Below are 24,087 nucleotides of genomic sequence, written 5' to 3'. Positions count from 1 at the left end.
ACTCCCCAGAGCCTGTCCACAATCTACAAGGCACAAGTCAGGAGTGTGATGGAATACTCTCCAATTGCCTGGATGGGTGCAGCTCCAACAACACTTAGGAAGCTCGACACCATCCAGGACAAAGCGGCCCGCTTGATTGGCACCCCATCTACAAACATTCACTCCCTCCACCACAGACGCACAGTGGCAGCAGTGTGTACAATCTACAAGATGCACTGCAGCAATGCACCAAGGCTCCTTAGACAGCACCTTCCAAACCCACGACCTCTACCAACTCGAAGGACAAGGACTGGAAATACATGGGAACACCACCACCTGCAAGTTCCCGTCCAAGTCACACACCACCCTGACTTGGAACGATATCACCATTCCTTCACTGTCACTAGGTCAAAATCCTGGATCTCCCTTCCTAACAGCACTGCGGGTGTACCTACCCCACATGGACTGCAGCGGTTCAAGAAGGCAGCACACCACCACCTTCTCAAGGGCAATTAGGGATGGGCAATAAAATGCTGGCCTGGCCAGCGACGCCCACATCCCATGAATGAATAAAAAAATTAATAAATAAAATTTAAAAATGGCACCCCCTGCCTTGCACCCAATTTTACCCCATATCACCACCTCCAGCCCTCTCCCTGTGGAGGGTTAAAACTCTAGCCTGTCTCGCATTCTGCTCAATTGGGTGGACTCCAGGCCCCGCCCCCTCTCCATTGTGTCGTCTTTATGATAACCAGGCATGGCCCAATCTCTGCATGACTATGGGTAACATTGTCTGCCCCCATACTTCCATCCCACCGTCACCATGGTAACAGACACCGTAATTTCATCATAGCAACAGGGACTTCCCACCACTCAATCAACATGGTGACAGCAGCCTTCCCCACTCTGTCATTATAGTGACAGATTCCCTCCCCCAGACTCTGTCACCATATTGGCAGGGCCCATCTCACGGAAGCTGGAAATGTGAAATAAGATGCGAAAATTCTGAAAATAGTCAGTGATTCAGTTCTTCTCATCACTGAATCGATGTAATAATTAGAGTAAAGGGATATTGCAGTACATTTTTCAACTGTTCTCTGAACTTTGCCTGGGTCACAGCATAAATACAGGTGTTTGTGCAGCAACTCAGTAGCTGCAGCATGAAACCCATTTCGAGTACATAATCAGGTAGATCTGCAGAATAATACCCCAAATACAGCAAGCGGAGAGCCAGCAAACTCACCGTCAATACTGCCCATAAGAGTATGAAATTCGCTGAGATAACTAACAATAAGATGATGGATTTCCTGCGGCTCTCCATCTCTGGGTCCCTGGGATTCTCCCCATTGCTGCAAGCCCGGAGCCTCCTGCGCACTCTGCTGCTCACTAAAATGTGTCTGACAGTGAAAGCGTTAAGCAGCAGAATCAGAACAAATGGGACACACGGGGTTACAATGTAATGGAGGAACTCAATTCCTATCCAGACCGGAGATAACCAAACATTCATCGTTACAAAACAAAACCATGGATTGTTGAACAGCACATACCGGCCTGTCAACATAAAATACCAGGTGATGTTTTTCAAAGAGCTCAGCACAGTTATTGTTCCCAGGACCACCGCTGCCATTCTTTCCGTACAATATTTACTTTTCAACTTCTGGCAACAAATGGCGACAAATCGATCGAAAGTAAAAGAAACAGTGAACCAGACAGAACAGTCTGTGGCTGCAAATAGCAGGACGGCGTGGATATTACAAACGTAGATAGATTGCAAGAAATAAAACTGTTCCCGATAAAGAATTGGAATCTGCCTCAATATCAGGTCGAGGATAACAACCAGGAGATCCGCCACTGCCATAGCCACCAGGTAGCGAGTGACACATTCGGAGAGACCACACTTGCCCCGAGACAGGATCATAATTGTCACTAGGTTAACTGTGAGGAAGAGAAGTGAACAGGGAAATTAGACATCAGGCTTAGTGCAAAGTAACCAGTTTGATTGAGTACATATTGAGAATTTTGAATGTGATACTCTCTCCATTGATGTATTGAAATGATTGTACCTGAAAGAACAAACAGAAAGATCCGTGATACGATGGGAAGCAGGAGAGATTATATGACATAAAGATTAACACTGAAATGTTGAACTCAATGTCGATCTTAAACTTTCCTTCCCTCCTTTCCCTGGCTGGCTTAAAAGCTGTTCCATGTATAATTACTCTTAGTACTGAGCAAGGGTCATTGACCTGAAACATTAACTCTGTTTCACCCGCCAATGATGCTGCAAAACCTGCTCAGTATTTCCAGTACTTCGCTCTTGCATAGGAATTTAAATGTTGGACCGACTGAGAGATTCCTTCAGCTGCACCAGGTCGCACGGGATTCAATTACTTTAAAACACAAGAAAATGAATGAAACAAATAATCACAGTCGCCACTTAATTAACAGGAAACAAGGGAAATTATGAGAGATTTTATATGTCAGGTAGGGAGTAAAAGCTAAGGTTTCAAGGAGTTTAGGGCAAAATGTGTACACTAGTTCACGCATTCAGTGACAGATCTAATTGTTTTACCTGTCACAGGGCCTTCTGCTAGATACCAGGTTTAAATTAGTTTTTTTAAAATTTATTCATTAATGGGGTGCGGGCGTTACGGGCCAGGCCAGCATTTATTGCCCATCCCTAATTGCCCTTGAGAAGGTGGTGGTGAGCTGCCTTCTTCTACCGCTGCAGTCCATTTGGGGTAGGTATACCCACAGTGCTGTTAGGAAGGGAGTTCCAGGAATTTGACCCAGCGACAGTGAAGGAACGGCTACACAGTTCCAAGTCAGGATGGTGTGTGACTTGGAGGGGAACTTGCAGGTGGTGGTGTTCCCATGTATTTGCTTCCCTTGTCCTTCTAGTTGGTAGAGGTCGCGGGTTTGGAAGGTGCTGTCTAAGGAGCCTTGGTGCATTGCTGCAGTGAATCTTGTAGATGGTGCACACTGCTGCCACTGTGCGTCGGTGGTGGAGGCAGTGCATATTTGTAGATGGGGTGCCAATTAAGCGAACTACTTTGTCCTGGATGGCGTCGAGCTTCATGAGTGTTGTTGGAGCTGCACCCATCAAGGCAAGTGGAGAGTATTACATCACACTCCTGATTTGTGCTTTCTGGATTTGGACAGTCTTTGGGGAGTCAGGAGGTGAGTTACTTGCCGCAGGATTCCTAGCCTCTGGCCTGTTCTTGTAGCCACGGTATTTATATGGCTACTCCAGTTAAGTTTCTGGTCAATGGTAGCCCCTAGAATGTTGACAGTGGGGGATTCAACGCTGGTAATGCCGTTGAATGTCAAGGGAATATGGTTAGATTCTCTCTTGTTGGTGATGGTCATTGCCTGGCACTTGCGTGGCACGAATGTTACTTGCCAGTTATCAGCCCAAGCCTGGATATTGTCCAGGTCTTACTGCATTTCTACACGGACTGCTTCAGTACCTGAGGAGCAACGAATGGTGCTGAACATTGCGCAATCATCAGCGAACATCCCCACTTAAGACCTTAATATTGAAGGAAGGTCATTGATGAAGCAGCTGAAGATGGTTGGGCCCAGGGCACTACCCTGAGGAACTCCTGCAGTGATGTCCTGGAATTCAGATTATTGACCTCCAGCAAGCACAACTATCTTCCTTTGCGCTAGGTATGACTCCAGCCAGCGGAGGATTTTCCCCCTGATTCCCATTGACCTCAATTTGCCAGGGCTCCTTGATGGCATACTCGGTAAAATGCTGCCTTGATGTCAAGGGCAGTATTTCTCACCTCACCTCTTGAGTTCAGCTCTTTTGTCCATGTTTGAACCAAGGCTGCAATGAGGTCCGGAGCTGAGTGCACCTGGCGGAACCTGAAGTGTACGTCACCGAGCAGGTTATTGCTAAGCAAGTGCCGCTTGATGGCACTGTTGATGACACCTTCTATCACTTTACTGATGATTGAGAGTAGGCCGATGGGGCGGTAATTGGCCGGGTTGGATCTGTCCTGCTTTTTGTGTACAGGACATGCCTGGGCAATTTTTCACATTACAGGGTAAATGCCAGTGTTGTAGCTGTACTGGAACAGCTTGGCTAGGGGCGCGGTAAGTTCTGGAGCACAGGTCTTCAGCACTATTGCCGGAATATTGTCAGGGCCCATGGATTTTGCAGTATCCTGTGCCGTCAGTCATTTCTTGATATCACGCAGACTGAATCGAATTGGCTGAAGTCTGGCGTCTGTGATGTTGGGTACTTCAGAAGGAGGCCGAGATGGATCCTCAACTCGGCACTTCTTGCTGAAAATTGTTGCAAATGCTTCAGCCTTATCTTTCGCACTGATGTGTTGGGCTCCTCCATCATTAAGAATGTGGATATTTGTGTAGCCAGCAGTTAGTTGTTTAATTGTCCTCACCATTCACGGCTGGATGTGGCAGGACTGCCGAGTTTAGATCTGATCCGTTGGTTATGGGATCACTTAGCACTGTCTATCGCATGCTGCTTACGCAGTTTGACATACAAGTAGTCCTGGGTTATAGCTTCACCAGGTTGACACCTCATTTTGAGGTAGGCCTGGTGCTGCTCCTGGCATGCCCTCCTGCACTCTTCATTGAACCAGGGTTGGTCTCCTGGCTTGATGGTAGTGGTAGAGTGGGGGATATGCCGGGCCATGAGGTTACAGATTGTGGTTGAGTACAATTCTGCTGCTGCTGATAGCCCACAGCGCCACATGGGTGTCCAGTTTTGTATTGCTAGACCTGTTCGAATTCTGTCCCATTTAGCAAGGTGATAGAGCCACACAGCATGATGGACCGAATCCTCAATGTGAAGACGGGACTTCGTCTCCACAAGGACTGCGTATGGTCATTCCTACCAATACTGTCATGGACAGAAGCATCTGCAGCAGGCAGATTGGTGAAGACGAGGTCAAGTATGTTTTTCCCTCATGTTGGTTCCCCTACCACCTGCCGCAGATTCAGTCTAGCAGCTGTGTCCTTTAGGACTCGGCCAGCTCGGTCACTCGTGGTGCTACCGAGCCTCTCTTGGTGATGGGCATTGAAGTCCCCAACCCAGAGTACACTTTGTTCCCTTGCCACCCTCAGTGCTTCCTCCAAGGGGTGTGCAACATGGAGGATTACTGAGTCATCAGCTGAGGGACGGCGGTAGGTGGTGATCAGTAGCATGTTACCTTGCCCATGTTAGTCCCGATGCCGTGAGACTTCAAGGGGTCCAGAGCCGATGTTGAGGACTTCCAGGGCAACTCCCTCCCTACTGTATAGCACAGAGCCACCATCTCTTGTGGGTCTGTCCTGCCAGTGGGACAGGACAGACCCGGGGATGATGATGGCAGTGTCTGGGACATTGGCTGGAAGGTATGATTCCGTGAGTATGACTATGTCAGGCTATTGCTTGACTAGTCTGTGGGACAGCTCTCCCAACTTTGGCACAAGCCCCCAGATGTTAGTAAGGAGGACCTTGCAGGGTCGAAAGGACTGGGTTTGTCGTTGTCATTTCCGGTGCCTAGGCCGATGCCAGATGATCTTTCTGGTTTCATTCCTTTTTATTGACTTCGTTGTGGATAGGTACAATTGAGTGGCTTGCTAGCCCATTTCAGAGGACATGTAAAAGCGAACTACATTGCTGTGGGTCTGGAGTCACATGTAGTTCAGACCAGGTAGGGACAGCAGATTTCCTTTCCTAACGGTCATTAGCGAGACAGATGGGTTTTTACAACAATTGGCAATGGTTTCATGGCCATCATGAGACTAGCTTTTTTATTTCCAGATTTATTAATTAAATTCAAATTCCACCTTCTGCTGTTGTGGGATTCAAACCCATGTCTCCAGAGAAATACCCTGGGACTCTGGGTAATTAGCCTAGTGATAACACCACTATGACACCGCCTACCCTAGGTCATGGTGATTGGACTCAAAAATACAGTTAATAAAAACAGGTTTCAGATGGGATCAGGACTAGTTAAATGGCTATTTTCCGGACTGGATGGATGTATAAAAGCATGGAATCTGAATATTTAAGGGTAGTATAATTTCCAAGGGACAGAAAGCTGCATAAACGTGGTGGGATCGATCTGTTAATTAAGGATGACATTGGTACAATAGTGAGAAATGACCTTAGTTCCACAAGGCAAGCTGTGAATCAGTTTGGGCAAAGATAAAAAATAGCAAAGGTGAGAAGTCAGTTGTGGCAGTAGTTAATAGGTCCTCTAAGTGTAGACACACTGTAGGACAGAGCATCCAGAAAGAAATAATGTATGAAAGGTGCTGCAATAATCATGGTAGACTTTAATCTCCATATAGATTGGACGAATAAGATTAGCAAAGGTATCCCGGGAGATGAGCGTGTAGAGTATATGTGGGATAGTTTCATAGAGCAGCTCATCCTCGAGTCAATCAGACAGGTTATTCTGGACCTAGTTATGTGCACTGAGCAAGATTAAGGATAGTATCAAATTGAAAGAAAAGCATGCAAATCTGCAAAGATTAGTGGCAGTTCAGAAGACTGGATGGAATTTAAAAGCCAGCAAATGATGAAGAAAAAAATAAGGAGGGAGAAATTAGAGTATAATCAAAAGATAATTTGAAGTATCAAGACCGTTAGTAAAAGTTTCTACAAGTATTTAAAAAAGGAAAAGAGAAACTAAGGTGCGCGTTGGTCCTCTAGAAAGTAAACCTGGAGAATTGATAATTCGACATGAGAAAATTGTGGAAGTGTTGAACATATACATCTGTCTTCACTGTAGAATACACAAGTATCATCCTAGAAATACTTGTAAACGAAGAGCTGAAAGGGAGAGAGTAACTTAAAATAATCACCAGGAAAAGGGTACCCTAAAACGTATTGGAACTGAAAGCTGACACGTCACACAAATCCGATGGCCTGCATCCGAGGAAGTAGCTGTTGAGACAGTAGCTGCATTGGTTGTAATCTTCCAAAATTCCCTAGATTCTGGAAATATCCCACGAGATTGGAAACTAGCAAATGTCACTCCTACAATCAAGGAAGGAGGGAGACAGAGAGCAAGAAACTGGAGGCCAGTTTGCCTGTCATCTGATACAGAAAATGCTAAAATTTATGTTTAAGCAGGTTATAGAAGGGCACTTAGAAACTATTCACGCAATCAAGGAAGAGTCAACATGGTTTTGTGGAAGGTAAAACGGGGATGACTAATTTATTAGAGTTCTTTGAGAAATTAATGAGCAAGGTGGATAACGGGTCGCCTGCAGAAGTGGTGTACTTGGATTTCCAAAAGGCATCCGATAAGATGCCATATCAAAGTTTACTACTGAAAATAAGAGTTCATGGTGTATAGAGTGACATATTAGCATGGATAGAGGATTGGTTAGCTAACAGGAAGCAGGGAGTATGGATAAATGGTGCATTTTCGGGTTGGCAGGCTGTAAATAGTGGAGTGTCAAAAGGATTAGTGATTGGGCTTCAGCTATTTCCAATCTGTACCAATGACTTGCATGAAGGGACCGAATGTATGGTTGCTAAATTTGTTGATGACACAAAGATCATTTGGAGAGTACGCTGTGAAGAGGACATAAAGAGTCTGAAAACGGATATAGATAGGTTAAGTGAGTGGGCAAAAATTTGGCAGACAGAGCATAACTTGGGAAAACGTGAACATTCCCACTTTGTCAGGAACAATAGAAAAGCAATAGATAATAAAAACGGAAGGAGATCGCAGAATTGCCCGGTACAGAGGGATCTGAGTGACCTGGTCCATGATTCACAAAAGCTTACAGGTACAGTAAGTGATTAGGAAGGTAAATGGAGTGTTGTCGGTTATTGCAAGGAAAATGGACTATAAAAGCAGCGAGGTTGAACTACAGTTGTATACAATTTTGGTAAGACAGAAGCTGAATGGTGAAATGGGAAGTCATCTTGTAAATGCAATTTAACAAAGAGAATTGTGAGGTGATGCCTTTTGGTAGGAAGTATAAGTAAAGACAATAGAAACTAAACAGTACTATTTTAAGCAGGTGCAGGATAAGAGATCCCTAGGGTGTACGCACACAGATCATTGAAGGGTGCAAGACTGTAGTCTGTTAAAAAGCATTTGGTATCCTTGACTTCCCAAATATAGACATAGAGCAACAAAAGGCAGGAATAAATGCTGTGATTTTATGTATCATTGGTTCGGCCCAGTTGACATTTTATCAAATGCTGAGCACCAACCTTTGGCAAAGATGCCAAGGACTTAGTGAAGCTGCACAGAATATTTACCAGCATGGTATCAGGCTTCTAAACCTTCAGTTTCATTGAGTGATTGGAAAATCAGGGATTCTAATCATTAGAGCAGTGAAGGATAAAGACAGTTTTAAGATAATAGTGCAAAATCATAGCTTTCGATATTTAGAAGCCGCTGATTGAAAATGATTGCAAAGAACCAAAGGCAACATGAGGAGAATTTTCATCCACTGCAAGTTTCGGTAATTTGAAATTCACAGCCTGAAAATATGGTGGAAGCAGATTAAATAATAAAACAAAAAATCAGAAGGGAATTTAACAACCACTTGAAAGGGGGGAAATGCTGAAGTGTGTTAAAAGAGGAAGGGTGTGAAACTATTTAGATAGCTCTTTAAAAGAGACAGCGGTGACGCAATGGGCCGAATGGCCTCCTCCTGTGCTGCATCAATCTCTGCTTCTATGAGCAGAGCGTGATGAGCGAGAGATTGTGAGAGACAGAGGGAAAGATAGAAAATAAGATAGAGACAGAAAGAGAAGACAGGATTGTGCTGCTTTTTGGGCGTAGGTGTCACGATTCACAGTCTGCTCCAGACCGTTCCTGTTCATGCAGCTGACACGCAGTCTTTGTGTTGCTTCCTCATTTCCATGGCCCAGCGTGGCCCGCACTGCTGCCTGACCGTAGGCTCAATGAGGGATCTGCATGCTAGCGAGGCTATCTCGTGTTTCAGCCTGCACCCAGCTCTTAAGGGAATCTATCTCACTTAAATGGTAGCTGCATTGACTCACAGGAGGCTAATTCTGCTGATTATGAATGATGTAATCAGAGACAAGCAAATGCAATACTAAGGCAGAGAGAGGGCTCTGTGGTTCACGGATGTGGCTCTGCGGGCCTTAGTCATGGAGGTTGGTAGAATGTGAGAGGCCTGGTTTCCATCGGGGTGAGGGGTGGAGGCACTCAAGGAACACCCTTCTGACAGAATGGAAGCAGCTGGCCAAGGAGGTCAGTGCAAAACGTCTGGCGCTGAGGACCTGGCAGCATTTCCAGAAGAAGGTTAACGGATGGTGAACATCAGTGAATTCATCTTCAGATGGCACCTCTTAGCTCCAACAAGACCAACCTCTCAAGTTTCTCAATGCACCACATTGCCATCCTCACCCACCAGCAGTCCCAAGCATTCAGAACTCACGCCTAATGTTGGCATAATACACCCGACCCTCACACAACGTCCACTGATACTGGCTTCCACCCACCTCTTGTTACCTCAACATACCTCCCGCTATTGAGCTATGACAGACACATCAGTCAAATACAGTCACTGACATTCTGCCCTCTCCCTTACAGGACAGGTTGTCCCATAACGACAAGGAGCAGCAGTTAACCATGTCATATCATGTATTCACCTCCTCACCCAAGGATGGTTCTCGTCATCATGGGGCCAGTTGGCAGAGAGCCCGTAGCATCTGGCGTCGCAGAGAGCATTGAGGAAATTGTCATGTTCCTGCTTTATGCTACTTCTGAACTCCCACCTTACTCTCAGCCTGCTGTCTGGAATGATGTGCAAGATGCAGATTGGGGGACCATTGAGCTCTTTCTTTCCATCGCACCCAAAATCGTTCACCCAAAGCTCCCCTTCTGCTTTTTTTGTTGTTGTGTTCCAATAATACCTAGGACTGCCAGGTTTTTAGCTACGGCAACTCCAGGAGGCACAGAGAGAGAGAGCAAACCATAGCTCTGAAAATGATATCACCTTACTTAGTCTGGCACTCGCAGCCATCAGCTCCAATGCATGCACTGCATTTACCTTAGTGGCTAGTATAGAGTTGCAATCATCATGTTATGAAACAGCGAGCACAAGTGGGCAGCTAGCACAGGGCAAAGGATAATTCATATGTCAGCTACCAAATTGTGAGGTCATAAACGAGTTATGCTACACTGGACTTAACTGATACCTTCGATGGGAAAGCATACACGAAAACACTGAAGGGCATGCATACTACGATGCTTTGTGAATTGGCAGATCTGCCAGATAGCCAGTTGTCACTGTAACAGTACATGGCGACGTACGGCTTCAAAGTGTCAGAGGAAAAAGTGCTAACCTTGAAGCCCATTATTTCTCAAGTGGTAGTGGTCGCTAACTCCATTACAGCACTAGTGAACCTAGACCGGATGCAGCATCTGGCGGCCATTGACTCAGCTTCCACTGCAGCACAGGCGATGGACATCAAAAGTTTGTGTATTGCAGTGGAACCTCAGGTGGAGGTAAAGAGATCCATGCTTTCTGCTTTGCATGTTTGGACTGCTGCCATGATGGCTGTGGATTTCAGTGCTCAAAATGTTTTACAACCTTTCGCAGCATTCGAGAGGTGGAGGGGGTTATTGAGAGGAGTTATGGGGAGGTAGTCACACCTCAGGTAAAAGAAGTAGGTAGATGGGTTACCGTCAGGGGAAGGAGAGGGAACCAGCAGGCAGTGCAGGGATCCCCTGTGGCCGTTTCCCTCAACAATAGGTATACCGTTTTGGATACTGTTGCGGGGGAGACGACTTACCAGGGGTAAGCAATGGGGTATAGGTATCTGGCACAGAGTCTGTCCCTGTTGCTCAGAAGGGAAGGGGTAAGAGCAGCAGAGCATTAGTCATTGGGGACTCCATAGTTAGGGGAACAGGTAGGAGGTTCTGTGGGAACGAGAGAGACTCACGGTTGGTATGTTGCCTCCCAGGTGCCAGGGTTCGTGATGTCTCGGATCGTGTTTTTGGGATCCTTAAGGGGGAGGGGGAGCAGCCCCAAGTCGTGGTCCACATAGGCACCAACGACATAGGTAGGAAGAGAGATGGGGATTTAAGACTGAAATTCAGGGAGATAGGATGGAAGCTTAGAGCGAGAACAAACAGAGTTGTTATCTCTGGGTTGTTGCCCGTGCCACGTGATAGCAAAGCGAGGAATAGGGAGAGAGAGGAGTTGAACACGTGGCTGCAGGGATGGTGCAGGAGGGAGCGTTTTGGTTTCCTGGATAACTGGGGCTCTTTCTGGGGTAGGTGGGACCTCTATAAACAGGATGGTCTTCACCTGAAACAGAGGGGTACCAATATCCTGGGGGGTAGATTTGCTAGTGCTCTTCGGGGGGGGGGGGGTTAAACTAATTCAGCAGGGGGATGGGAACCTAAATTGTAGTTCCAGTGTACAGGATGTTCAGAGTAGTGAGGTCAGGGATAAGGTTACAAGGACGCAAGAGGGCACTGGCAAGCAAGAACCTGGTTTAAAGTGTGCCTGCTTCAACGCCAGGAGCATCCGGAATAAGGTGGGTGAGCTTGCAGCATGGGTTGGTACCTGGGATCTCGATGTAGTGCCCATTTCGGAGGCATGGGGAGAGAAGGGGCAGGAATGGATGTTGCAGGTTCCGGTATTTAGATGTTTCAGTAAGAACAGAGAAGATGGTAAAAGAGGGGGGGGGGGGGTGTGGCACTGTTAATCAAGGAGAGTATTACAGCGACAGAAAGGACTTTTGAGGACTCGTCTACTGAGGTAGTATGGGCCGAGGTTAGAAACAGGAGAGGTGAGGTCACACTGTTGGGAGTCTTTTATAGACCTCCAAGTAGCTCCAGAGATGTAGAGGAAAGGATAGCGAAGATGATTCTCGACATGCGCGAGAGTAACAGGGTAGTTGTTGTGGGGGACTTTAACTTTCCAAATATCGACTGGAAACACTGTAGTTCGAGTACTTTAGAAGGGTCAGTTTTTGTCCAGTGTGTGCAGGAGGGTTTTCTGACACAGTATGTAGACAGGCCAACCAGGGGCGATGCCACATTGGATTTGGTAAGGGGGAATTAACCGGGCCAGGTGTTAGATTTAGATGTAGGTGAGCTCTTTGGTGATAGTGATCACAATTCGGTTCGGTTTACCTTAGCGATGGGCAGGGACAGGTATATTCCGCAGGGCAAGAATTATAGCTGGGGGAAAGGAAATTATGATGCGATTAGGCAAGATTTAGGATTCGTAGGATGGGGAAGGAAGCTGCATGGGATGGGAACAATCGAAATGTGGAGCTTATTCAAAGAGCAGCTACTGCGTGTCCTTGATAAGTATGTACCTGTCAGGCAGGGAGGAAGTTGTCGAGCGAGGGAGCCGTGGTTTACTAAAGAAGTTGAAGCGCTTGTCAAGAGGAAGAAGAAGGCTTATGTTAGGATGAGACGTGAAGGCTCAGTTAGGGCGCTTGAGAGTTACAAGCTAGCCAGGAAGGATCTAAAGGGAGAGCTAAGAAGAGCAAGGAGAGGACACGAGAAGTCATTGGTGGATAGGATCAGGGAAAACCCTAAGGCTTTCTATAGGTATATCAGGAATAAAAGAATGACGAGAGTTAGATTAGGGACAATCAAGGATAGTAGTGGGAAGTTGTGTGTGGAATCAGAGGAGATACGGGAAGTGTTAAATGAATATTTTGCGTCAGTATTTACAGTAGAGAAAGAAAATGTTGTTGAGGGGAATACTGAGATTCTGGCTACTCAGCTAGATGGGATTGAGGTTCACAAGGAGGAGGTGTTATCAATTTTGGAAAGTGTGAAAATAGATAAGTCCCCTGGGCCAGATGGGATTTATCCTCGGATTCTCTGGGAAGCGAGGGAGGAGATTGCAGAGCCTTTGTCCTTGATATTTATGTCGTCATTGTCGACAGGAATAGTGCCGGAAGACTGTAGGATAGCAAATGTTGTCCCCTTGTTCAAGAAGGGGCGTAGAGACAGCCCTGGTAATTATAGACCTGTGAGCCTTACTTCGGTTGTGGGTAAAATGTTGGAAAAGGTTATAAGAGACAGGATGTATAATCGTCTTGAAAAGAATAAGTTCATTAGCGATAGTCAGCACGGTTTTGTGACGGGTAGGTCGTGCCTCACAAACCTTATTGAGTTTTTCGAGAAGGTGACCAAACAGGTGGATGAGGGTAAAGCAGTGGATGTGGTGTATATGGATTTCAGTAAGGCGTTTGATAAGGTTCCCCATGGTAGGCTATTGCAGAAAATACGGAAGTATGGGGTTGAAGGTGATTTAGAGCTTTGGATCAGAAATTGGCTAGCTAAAAGAAGACAGAGGGTGGTGGTTGATGGCAAATGTTCATCCTGGAGTTTAGTTACTAGTGGTGTACCGCAAGGATCTGTTTTGGGGCCACTGCTGTTTGTCATTTTTGTAAATGACCAGGAAGAGGGTGTAGAAGGGTGGGTTAGTAAATTTGCGGATGACACTAAGGTCAGTGGAGTTGTGGATAGTGCCGAACGATGTTGTCGGGTACAGAGGGACATAGATAGGCTGCAGAGCTGGGCTAAGAGATGGCAAATGGAGTTTAATGCGGAAAAGTGCGAGGTGATTCACTTTGGAAGGAGTAACAGGAATGCAGAGTACTGGGCTAATGGGAAGATTCTTGGTAGTTTAGATGAACAGAGAGATCTTGGTGTCCAGATGCATAAATCCCTGAAGGTTGCTACCCAGGTTAATAGGGATGTTAAGAAGGCATATGGTGTGTTAGCTTTTATTAGTAGGGGGATCGAGTTTCGGAGCCACGATGTCATGCTGCAGCTGTACAAAACTCTGGTGAGACCACACCTGGAGTATTGCGTGCAGTTCAGGTCACCGCATTATAGGAAGGATGTGGAAGCTTTGGAAAGGGTGCAGAGGAGATTTACTAGGATGTTGGCTGGTATGGAGGGAAGGTCTTACGAGGAAAGGCTGAGGGACTTGAGGTTGTTTTCGTTGGAGAGAAGGAGGAGGAGAAGTGACTTAATCGAGACATATAAGATAATCAGAGGGTTAGATAGGGTGGATAGTGAGAGTCTTTTTCCTCGGATGGTGATGGCAAACACGAGGGGACATAGCATTAAGTTGAGGGGTGATAGATATAGGACAGATGTCAGAGGTAGTTTCTTTACTCAGCGAGTAGTAGGGGCGTGGAACGCCCTGCCTGCAACAGTAGTAGACTCGCCAACTTTAAGGGCATTTAAGTGGTCATTGGATAGACATATGGATGAAAATGGAATAGTGTAGGTCAGATGGTTTCACAGGTCGGCGCAACATCGAGGGCCGAAGGGCCTGTACTGCGCTGTAATGTTCTAATTCTAATTCTAATTCTAATTCTCGTAATCTGCTTACACAGATTACTAGGATTGCTGAGGTGTCGCTCCATGGGTGTTGCAGTGGCTCTATGGCGCCCTCTCTCAGAATGACAGCATTTATTCCACCTTCACTGCCACTCAGCAAGTGTCCTTGGTGTTGATCATTAGCCATCCCAGGATGTTGCTGCCCTTTTCAAGGTGGGATAGTGTGAAACCGGGTCCTCAATCAGAGCTGCTCGTGATCTTCCTGCAAGTCTACCTGCAGTCTCCCGAGTGAAAGGCAGTAGCCTTCGACCAGCCATGTTGTAGCCACTGCAGAAGCTCTGTACATTAACAGCCACTGGAAGCTGTGTCTTCGCCCTGATCTAAGGTTTCAGGTCGTGTTTCAGGAAGTGGTGCAGCTCTGAGACAAACTCCTCGTCTAAACAGAGTCACTTCACGGACAGTCTCTGGGTAATGTGTGGGTATGAATAGTGCTCCTGGAAAACCCGGAGTAGGTAGGGCAGTTATGTGGTTTATGAAGTTTTGTAAATGGGAGGGTGGCCAAGATAGCGTTGTGAGAGCAAAGTCTAGATTTAGCAAAGGCAAGGATTTATGTGGCACACGGGCTGAGGCAGGGGCGAGATTGTGATATTATGGAGCTGTTAGTAGACAGGTTTGGTAATCGAGAGGACATTTGCTTAGAACTCAACTCAGGGTCAATTAGAATTCAGGGATTGCAAACAAGTTGGTTCAGCCTCAGACGTTGGCCTTGGAGACGAATTGAGTCATTGGAAGGGAACAGGGCTTATGGTGGAGCCCAATGACCCTGTATTTGGTGCTCTGAATGTTTAAATGGGAGCTGCATTCCAGTGATATCTAATAACTGGAGATAGATATTTACAAGGGACAACAGCAGCAACAAGGATGGCAGAATAAATAACAAAACAACATTAATGCAGCTAAACATGGCGCATAGAATTATGAGATGGATCAGAGACTCACCAGGGACACCAACAATAGCGAGGATCGGATAGTAAATGTATTGAAAAATGTGAAGTGCCCAAATGATCCGATGTTCTAATGAGTATGAATCATAATTTGCAGAAAGATCGTTAACATATGAGGAGATGCTTCTGCCCATTGTTCTAACTTTCCAATCTACCATTCTCAGATTCAGGTCCATTGTGGTAACATTCCAATCTATTCCTCTCAGATTCTGATCCATTGTTGTAGCTTTGCAATCTACTGTTCTCAGATTCTGACTGCTTGTTGTAACGTGCCAAACTATTATAGTCAATTTTCAATTTATCCTCAATCCCTCTCTCTGGAGCCGCTGAAATCTGTCAGTATCAGGGTTGATGCTCCCGCTGATACCATTGGATAACAGGTTGAAAAATGTGCCTTATTAATAGAAGAGGTAAACCTCCAGTGACACAATTAGGATCCATAGAGACTGACATTAGTAACAGTCACTGAACAAACAGGTTCAGTTAACCCCTTTCAAATCAACAGTGTTGTATCAAAATAAATCTGATCGTCTATCTGGTCCGGATGGGATGTATGAGGATTGTTGAAAGAAGGAAAGTTGGAAACAGTCGAGGCATTCGCAAGAATCTATCAATCGTCCTGGAATATAGTACTGATGCCAGAAGACTGTAGGGATGGAAATGTTGCACACTGATTTGTTTTAAGGGGTACAGGCTAGTTAATCAATCATCGTTGGCTGGAACATTTCTAGAGGTAGCAGCCTGGGCAAATATATTGGGAAAATAATTGGATTAATAAATGACTTGTAGCACCGATATATTACTGGATAATTATGTCTAAGTTTTTGGAAGTCTTCGAAGAAGTGACAGAGAGGGTTGATGAGAATAGTGTGGCTGCTGTTAGGTGTATGGATTTTTTAAAATAGGTATGGAGGTCAAGTGTCATTTAATAGACTTGTTATAGCAACTGAAACCCATGGATTAAAGGGACAGTGATTGTGTGGCTGTGACCTTGCCTCAGGGCCAGAAATCAGAGCGAAGTGGTGAACGTTTTTTGTCCAGGCTGGAAAGGAGTATACAGTGGTGCTCCCCTGGTGGCTGGGGGGTGGGCAGTGGGAGGGGGAGCGTCGGGTGGCTCTAAAAACAATCACTCTTTATATATATATATATATATATATATATAGATAGATAGATAGATAGATAGATAGATAGATAGATAGATAGATAGATAGATAGATAGATAGATATCTTCTTCTTCGGCCTCCTTGTCGAGGTGTGCAAAAGAAACCCGACGCGACCCCGAATTCTGGACCAGGAAGTCCGAGCCCACCCGAACCGAACACGACACATGTTTAGTTTTAGTTTAGTTTAGAGATACAGCACTGAAACAGGCCCTTCGGCCCACTGAGTCTGTGCCGACCATCAACCACCCATTTATACTAATCCTACACTAATCCCATATTCCTACCACATCCCCACCTGTTCCTATATATTTCCCTACCGCCTACCTATACTAGGGGCAATTTGTAATGGCCAATTGACCTATCAACCTGCAAGTCTTTGGCGTGTGGGAGGAAACCGGAGCACCTGGAGGAAACCCACGCAGACACAGGGAGAACTTGCAAACTCCGCACAGGCAGTCCCCAGAATCGAACCCGGGTCCCTGGAGCTGTGAGGCTGCGGTGCTAACCACTGCGCCACTGTGCCGCCCCTTGTCGTCGGGACCCGTCGGGGTCGGGTCGGGGGACAGGCCTTTGCGTCTGTCAAGGCATGCTACCCAACCTGACCGCGACGGGATCCGACAGCATGTGTCGTGTTCGGTTTGGGTCGGGTCGGGCTTCTGCGTCCCACATTACGACTTGGGTCGGGTTTCCTATGCACACCTCTACCTCTTTGTCTGGAGAGACAATGGGTAAGTGCCGTGAGGTGATGAGTGATTTGTGGAGCAGCGCCTGAAGTGGCTATAAAGCCCAATTCAAAAGTGACAGACTCTTCTGCAGGTGCTGCAGATAAAATTGGTATTTGGGGCTGTTGCACAGTTGGCTCTCTCCTTGCACTTCTGCACATCTTTCTTTTTTCCTGCCAACTGATAAGTGTCTTCGATTCGCCACTCTTTAGCTCTGGCGATCACTGGCAATTGACTCCCATGACTTGTGGTCAATGTCACAGGACTTCATGTCACGTTTGAAGACGTGTTTAAAGCGGAGACATGGACGGCCAGTGGATCTGATACCTGTGACGAGCACGCTGTACCATGCATCCTTCGGGATCCTGCAACCTTCCATGCGGCTCACATGGCCAAGCCATCTCAAGTGCTGCTGGCTCAGTAGGGTGTGTATGCTGGGGATGTTGGCCGCTCTGCGGACTTCTGTGATGGAGGTACGGTCTTGCCACCTGATGCCGAGGATTCTCCAGAAGCAGTGAAGATGAAATGAGTAGAGACCTGCACTTGGCAGACATATGCTGTCCGGGCCTCGCTGATGTACAAACATAGAAACATGGAAAATAGGAGCGGGAGTATGACATTCTAGCCTGCTCTGCTATTCATTATGATGATGGCTGATCATCCAACTCAGTGCCCTGTTCCAACTTTCGCCCCATACCCTTTGATCCGTTCAGACCCAAGAGCTATATCTGACTCTTTCTTGAAAACTAACAATGTTTTGGTCTTAACTGCTTCCAGTAGTAGCGAATTCCACAGGCTCACCGCTCTCTGGGTGAAGATATTTCTCCTCATCTCAGTCCTGAATGGTTTACCCCTTATCCTTAGTCTATGACCCCTGGTTCTGGACTTCCCCACCATCGGGGACATCCTTCCTGCATCTGCCCTGTCAAGTCCTGTTAGAATTGTATAGGTTTCTATGAGATCCCTCCCTCACTCTTCTAAACTCCAGAGAATGTAATCCGAACCGACCCCATCTGTCATCATACGTCAGTCCCGGCATCCCAGGAATCAGTCTTGTAAACCTTCGATGCACTCCCTCTATAGCAAGAACATCCTTCCTCAGATAAGGAGACCAAAACTGCACACAATATTCCAGGTGTGGCCTCACCAACGGTCCTGTATAATTGCAACAAGACATCCCTGCTTCTGCACTCGAATCCTCTCGCTATGAAGGCCAGCAAACCATTTGCCATCTTTAACCGCCTGTTGGACCTGCATGCTTACCTTCAGTGACTGTTGTACGAGAACACCCAGGTCGCTGCACATTCCCCTCTATCAGTTATAAAAACAAGAAATGCTGGAACCACTCAGCAGGTCTGGCAGCATCTGTGGAAAGAGAAGCAGAGTTAACGTTTCAGGTCAGTGAACCTTATTTGGAACTGGCAAATATTAAAAATGTCACAGGTTATAAGCAAGTGAGGTGTGGGTGGGTCAAGAGATAACAAAGGAGAAAGTGCAGATTGTACAAGGACATATAGCTGACCAAAAGGTCATGGAGCAAAGGCAAACAATATGTTAATGGTGTGTTGAAATACCAAGCATTAGTTCAGAATAGGTGTTAACAGACAGCATATTGAACAGCAGCAAGTGCAAACATGAAAAAAACAGTGGGTGAGCAAACTGAATAAACTAAGATGAAATGAAATAAATGCAAAAAAAGGTTGTAAAAAATGTTAGAAAGAAAAAAGAAGAAAAATGAAAAAACAACTAAAAATGAAAGTAAAATGGGGGGCTGTCATGCTCTGAAATTATTGAACTCAATGTTCAGTCCAGCAGGCTGTAGTGTGCCTAATCGGTAGATGAGTTGCTGTTCCTCGAGCTTGCGTTGATGTTCACTGGAACACTGCAGCAATCCCAGGACAGAGATGTGAGCATGAGAGCAGGGGGGAGTGTTGAAATGGCAAGCAACCAGAAGCTCAGGGTCCTGCTTGCGGAACGAGCGGAGGTGTTCCGCAAAACGGTCACCCAGTCTGCGCTTGGTCACCCCAATGTCGAGGAGACCACATTGTGAGCACCGAATACAGTATACTACATTGAAAGAAGTACAAGTAAATCGCTGCTTCACCTGAAAGGAGTGTTTGGGGCCTGGGATAGTGAGGAGAGAGGAAGTAAATGGGCAGGTATTACACCTCCTGCTATTGCAGGGGAAGGTACCATGGGATGGGGACGAGGTGGTGGGGGTTAATAGCTGTTCAGATAATAATCTGCCTACCTATTTTTGCTAACAAAGTGGATGACCTCAAATTGATCCACATTATACTGCATCTGCCATGCTTTCGCCCACTCACTCAACTTGTCCAAATCACCCTGAAGCCTCTCTGCATCCTCCTCACAACTCATCCTCTCAGCCAATTTTATGTCATCTGCAAATTTGGAGATAGAGCATTTAGTTCCCTGATCTAAATTGTTAATGTATATTGTGAATATCTGGGGTCCTAGCACAGATCCCTGCCGTACCCCACCAGTCACTGCCATTACAAAAAGACCCTACTCTTTGTTTCCTGTCCGCCAAACCAATTTTCCATCCATCGCAATACATTACCGCCAATCCCATGAGCTTTAGTTTTACATACTAATCTCTTATGTGGGACTTTGTCGAAAGCCTTCTGAAAGTCCAGATCAACCACATCCACTGGCTTCCCCTCATCAACTCTACCAGTTACATCTCGAAGAATTCTTGTAGATTTGTACATTTCGTAAATCCATGCTGACTCTGTCCGATTCTACCACTGTTCCCTAAGTGCTCTGCTTATAAAGTCTTTGATAATGGACTCTAGAATTTTCCCCACTACGCACGTCAGGCTGACTGGTCTACAATTCCCTGTTTTATCTCTACCTCCCTTTTTAAATAGTGGGTTTACATTAGGTACCCTCCAATCTGTAGGAACTGTTCCAGAGTCTATACAATCTTTTAAGATGCTCACCAATGCATCCACTATTTCTACAACCAATTCCTTAAGTACTCAGTGATGCAGACCATCAGGTCCTCGGGATTTATTGGCCTTCAATCCCATCAATTTACCCAACACCATTTCTCTACAATACTTATTTCTTTCAGTTCCTCTCTCTCACTAAGCCCCGTTTTCCCCAATATTTCTGGTATGATATTTGTGAAGAAAGAACCAATGTATGCATTTAGTTGGTCAGTGATTTATTTATTGCCCATAATAAACTCCCCTGTTTCTGACTGTAAGGGACCTACATTCGTCTTCACCATTCTTTTTCTCTTCACACACCTAGAGAAACTTTTACAGTCAGTTTTCATGTTCCCCGCAGGCTTGCTCTCGTTCTCTATTTTCCCCTTCTTAATCAACCCCTTGGTCTTCCTTTGCTGAATTCTAAACAGCTCCCAATCCTCAGGTCTGTTGTTCTTCCTGGCAAATGTATATGCCTCTTCCTGGGATCTAATGGTATATCTAATTTCCCTTGTAAGCCATGGTTTGGCCACGTTTCCCGTTTCACTTTTGCGCAAGGCCGGGATAAACAATTGTTGCAGTTCATCCATGCGCTCTTTAAATGTTTGCCATTGCCTATCCACCGTCTTCCCCGAAAGTAACTTTTCCCAATCCGTCATGGCCAACTCGTGCCTCATACCTTCGTAGTTTCCTTCACTAAGATTCAGGTCCCTGGTCTCAGAATCAATTACGTCACTCTCCATCTTGATGAAGAATTCTATCATATTCTGGTCGCTCATCCCCAAGGGGTCTTGCACCACTAGATTGTCAATTATTCCTCTCTCATTACACAATACCCAGTCTAGGATTGCCTGTTGCTACCTCAGCGTATTGTTCCAGAAAACCATCCCGTCTACACTCCCAGAATTCCAACTTTATCGTATTGTTACTAATTTTATTTGCCCAAACTATGTACAAATTAGAGTCACCCATAATTATGGATGTTCCTTTCTCGCATGCATCTATAATTTCATGTTTAATGCCATTCCCAACATCACCACTACAGATCGAGTTACTGAGGACACAGGCTTGAAACTGTCGGACTTTTGTGTTCCTTGTCAGTGCGCCATTTTCCTACACCCTCTTGGCCAGTCTGGGCATAGCAGTGGACGCTGATTTCTGCATCGAAAGACAGATTACTGGTGACAGTTGAGCCTAGGTCGGTGAACTCTTGAACCACTTCCAGAGCGTGGTCGCCGATATTGATGGATGGAGCATTTCTGACGTCCAGTCCCATGATGTTCATTTTCTTAAGACTGATGATTAGGCCAAATTCGTAGGAGGTCGCCGCTATCCTGTCGATGATTCTCTGCAGACACTCTTCTGTTTGGAATCTTAATGCAGCATTGTCAGCAAAGAAGAGTTCCCTGATGAGGACCTTCCGTACTTTGGTCCTCACTCTCCGACGGGCAAGGTTGATCAACCTGCCACCTGATCTTGTGTGGAGGAACATTCCTTCTTCTGAAGACGTGAATGCACGTGAGAGCAGCAGTGAGAAGAACATCCCAAACAGTGTAGTTGCGGGAACACAGGCCCGTTTCACGCCACTCAGAACAGGAAAGGGGTCTGGTGAGGCTCAGCTATGCTGAATTGTGCCTTTCATATTGTTATGGAATGAGGTGATGATACTTAGTAGCTGTGGTGGAATTCCATCTTAGCTAGTAGTCTGAAGAGACCACATCTGCTGACGAGGCCAAAGATTTTGGTGAGATCTGTGAAAGCAACGCAGAGGGGCATCTGCTGTTCGCGGCTGGGATGAGGGAGCAGTAACACAGGACATGAGCGAGGTCCATATCATCACCCTCTATAAGAACAAGGGTGACCGTAGTGACTGCAAAATCTACCGTGGAATCACCCTGCTCAGCATAGTGGGGAAAGACTTCGCTCGAGTCGCTTTCAACATATTCCAGAAGCTTGCTGAGCATGTCTACCCTGAAGACACAGTGTGGCTTTCAAGCAGCGAGATCCACCATTGACATGCTGTTCTCCATTCGCCAGCTACAGGAGAAAAGCCGTGTGTATATATATGTGTGTATATATATCACATAAATGTAATATTATGACACGGGCTTATATATAAAGGGCATTATTTCAACGCATGCAGCTGACATATTATTCGGAATGTCGTGAACAGTGAGGAGGATGGAAGCAGGATTTGGTAGAACACAAAATAATTGGTGAGATGGGCACACCCGCCTCTGCCTGACCTGGGAGACATGCCAGGGTTTTACGTCGACCAGTGCCTTAATTAGCCGTGGGTGGGACCCTCCTCAAAGACTGGGTCAGGAGGTCTTCAGTCCCAGCAACACCACCAGTAGCGTTGGCCAGTGCTAGGGCTGCACCCAGCCAGGAGCAGCAACATGGACGAGGGCCTGGAATGCAGATTATTTTATGAGATAAGGAAGGCCCACACAGCCCGCAATGAGGCCGCCAGGTTATACTGGGTGGCTTTCTGAGCTACAGAACCACTTGCCGTCCACCATTAAGGAGGAGGCCGTTATGTCGCAATTAATTGGTCGCTTAAGGGCCTTACTTTGCATGGGGCAGGTGGGCTGCTTGTCACCTCCACCAGTGCTTGTGAAATCGGAGCGGGGCGGGAAGGCGATGGGACGGCATTCCACACACCATACTCAATTTTACGTTGCCGGCCGGCCCTCCCCCCCTCGCCCCCCCAATCCCCTCGCATCGAGCCTGCTCCTTTGGGGACGTAAAATTTACAACATTGTGTCTAATTATGGGCACTTATTTTAGGAAGGATGTTGAGTCTGCTAATCAGCCATGATCGGATTGAGTCGTGGTGCATGACCCAGGCCCATAAGGGGTACTCCTGCTCCTATTGTTTATTTATTTCTGCTCACCCAAGTACCAGAGTACGTTTCACACTGAGTTATCTTCGCTGCTTTCTTCTCTCTGCCTTTGAGTTGAGCTGCTTCTCATTATTCAACCCACCACTGTCTCTAAATTTCAAAACTGCTGGTATGACATCCTGTACAGTACAAGCAGAAACTTTTTCCACCTAAGTACTGAGAAGACAGAAGCCATTGTCGTCAGTCGCCGTCAAAAACTCCAAGTCAGTGATCTTCAGCATTCTAAACTGTAATCACTCCAGAATTGGCAACCACTACACAGGGGAATAAATCTATGGCTCATTGTTAAAACGAGATCCACAATCAATACGCAGGGGAATAAAATCGACAGTTAATTGTAAAAAGATATTCACAACTATTACATCGGGGGATACACCTGCAGTTAATTGTTAAGTAGAGATCCACAATCAATACAAAGGGGGATAAATCGACAGTTAATTGTTAAATAGAGGTCTAAAACCTATACACAGAGGAATAAATCTACAGTTAATAGCTAAATAGAGTCCCACAGCCAATACACTGAGGAATAAATCTACAGTTAACTGTGAAAAACAGATCCACAACCAACACACAGGGGAATAAATCTACAGTTAATTGTTAAAAACAGATTGACAACCAATACACGGGGGGCTAAATCTACACTTAATTATCAAATATAGGTCTACAACCTATAGGGGTAGAGAACAAAGAACAAAGAACAGTACAGCACAACAACAGGCCATTCTGCCCTACAAGCCTGCACAGATCTTGATGCCTGCCTAAACTAAAACCTTCTGCACCACCGGGACCGTATCTCTCTATTCCCATCCGATTCATGTATTTGTTTAGATGCCTCTTAAACATCATCATCGTACCTGCTTCCACCACTACCCCCGGCCGCAAGTTCCAGGCACTCACCACCCTCTGTGTAAAGAATTTGCCTCGCACATCCCCTCTAAACTTTGCCCCTCTCACCTTAAGCCTATGTCCCCTAGTAACTGACTCTTCCACCCTGGGAAAAAGCTTCTGACGATCCACTCTGTCCGTGCCGCTCATAACTTTGTCAACCTCAATCATGTCACCCATCCA

The 24,087-nt window shown here is 46.0% G+C and overlaps 1 protein-coding gene across 1 annotated transcript; it reads right to left on the bottom strand.

Moving 5' to 3' along the window:
* Nucleotides 1-1,015: 1,015 nt before the first annotated feature.
* Nucleotides 1,016-20,790, bottom strand: LOC137362774 (probable G-protein coupled receptor 142). Its single transcript, XM_068027019.1, has 5 exons — nt 20,590-20,790; nt 17,548-17,730; nt 17,036-17,214; nt 15,270-15,529; nt 1,016-1,914 (listed from the first exon to the last, which is right to left on the bottom strand). The coding sequence occupies exons 1-5, from the start codon at nt 20,788-20,790 to the stop codon at nt 1,016-1,018; spliced, it is 1,722 nt and encodes a 573-aa protein (XP_067883120.1).
* Between the last annotated feature and the right edge of the window lie 3,297 nt (nt 20,791-24,087).

Source organism: Heterodontus francisci, unplaced genomic scaffold (genome assembly GCF_036365525.1).
Source record: "Heterodontus francisci isolate sHetFra1 unplaced genomic scaffold, sHetFra1.hap1 HAP1_SCAFFOLD_237, whole genome shotgun sequence".
Taxonomy (NCBI): Eukaryota; Metazoa; Chordata; class Chondrichthyes; order Heterodontiformes; family Heterodontidae; genus Heterodontus; species Heterodontus francisci.
The sequence above is the reverse complement of the archived record's forward strand: the minus strand, read 5'-3'. Positions and strand labels throughout refer to the sequence as shown.

Bases quoted from the DNA above. Each gene is read 5' to 3' on its own strand.
- LOC137362774 (XM_068027019.1), bottom strand. From the start codon at position 20,790: ATGAGGCACGAGTTGGCCATGACGGATTGGGAAAAGTTACTTTCGGGG. The intron at 17,215-17,547 runs GTGAGCCGCATG...TGGGCTTTATAG, and splicing joins ACTTGAGATGGCTTGGCCAT to CCACTTCAGGCGCTGCTCCA. The intron at 15,530-17,035 runs GTTGGGTAGCAT...TACAACAAGCAG, and splicing joins TCGGATCCCGTCGCGGTCAG to TCAGAATCTGAGAACAGTAG.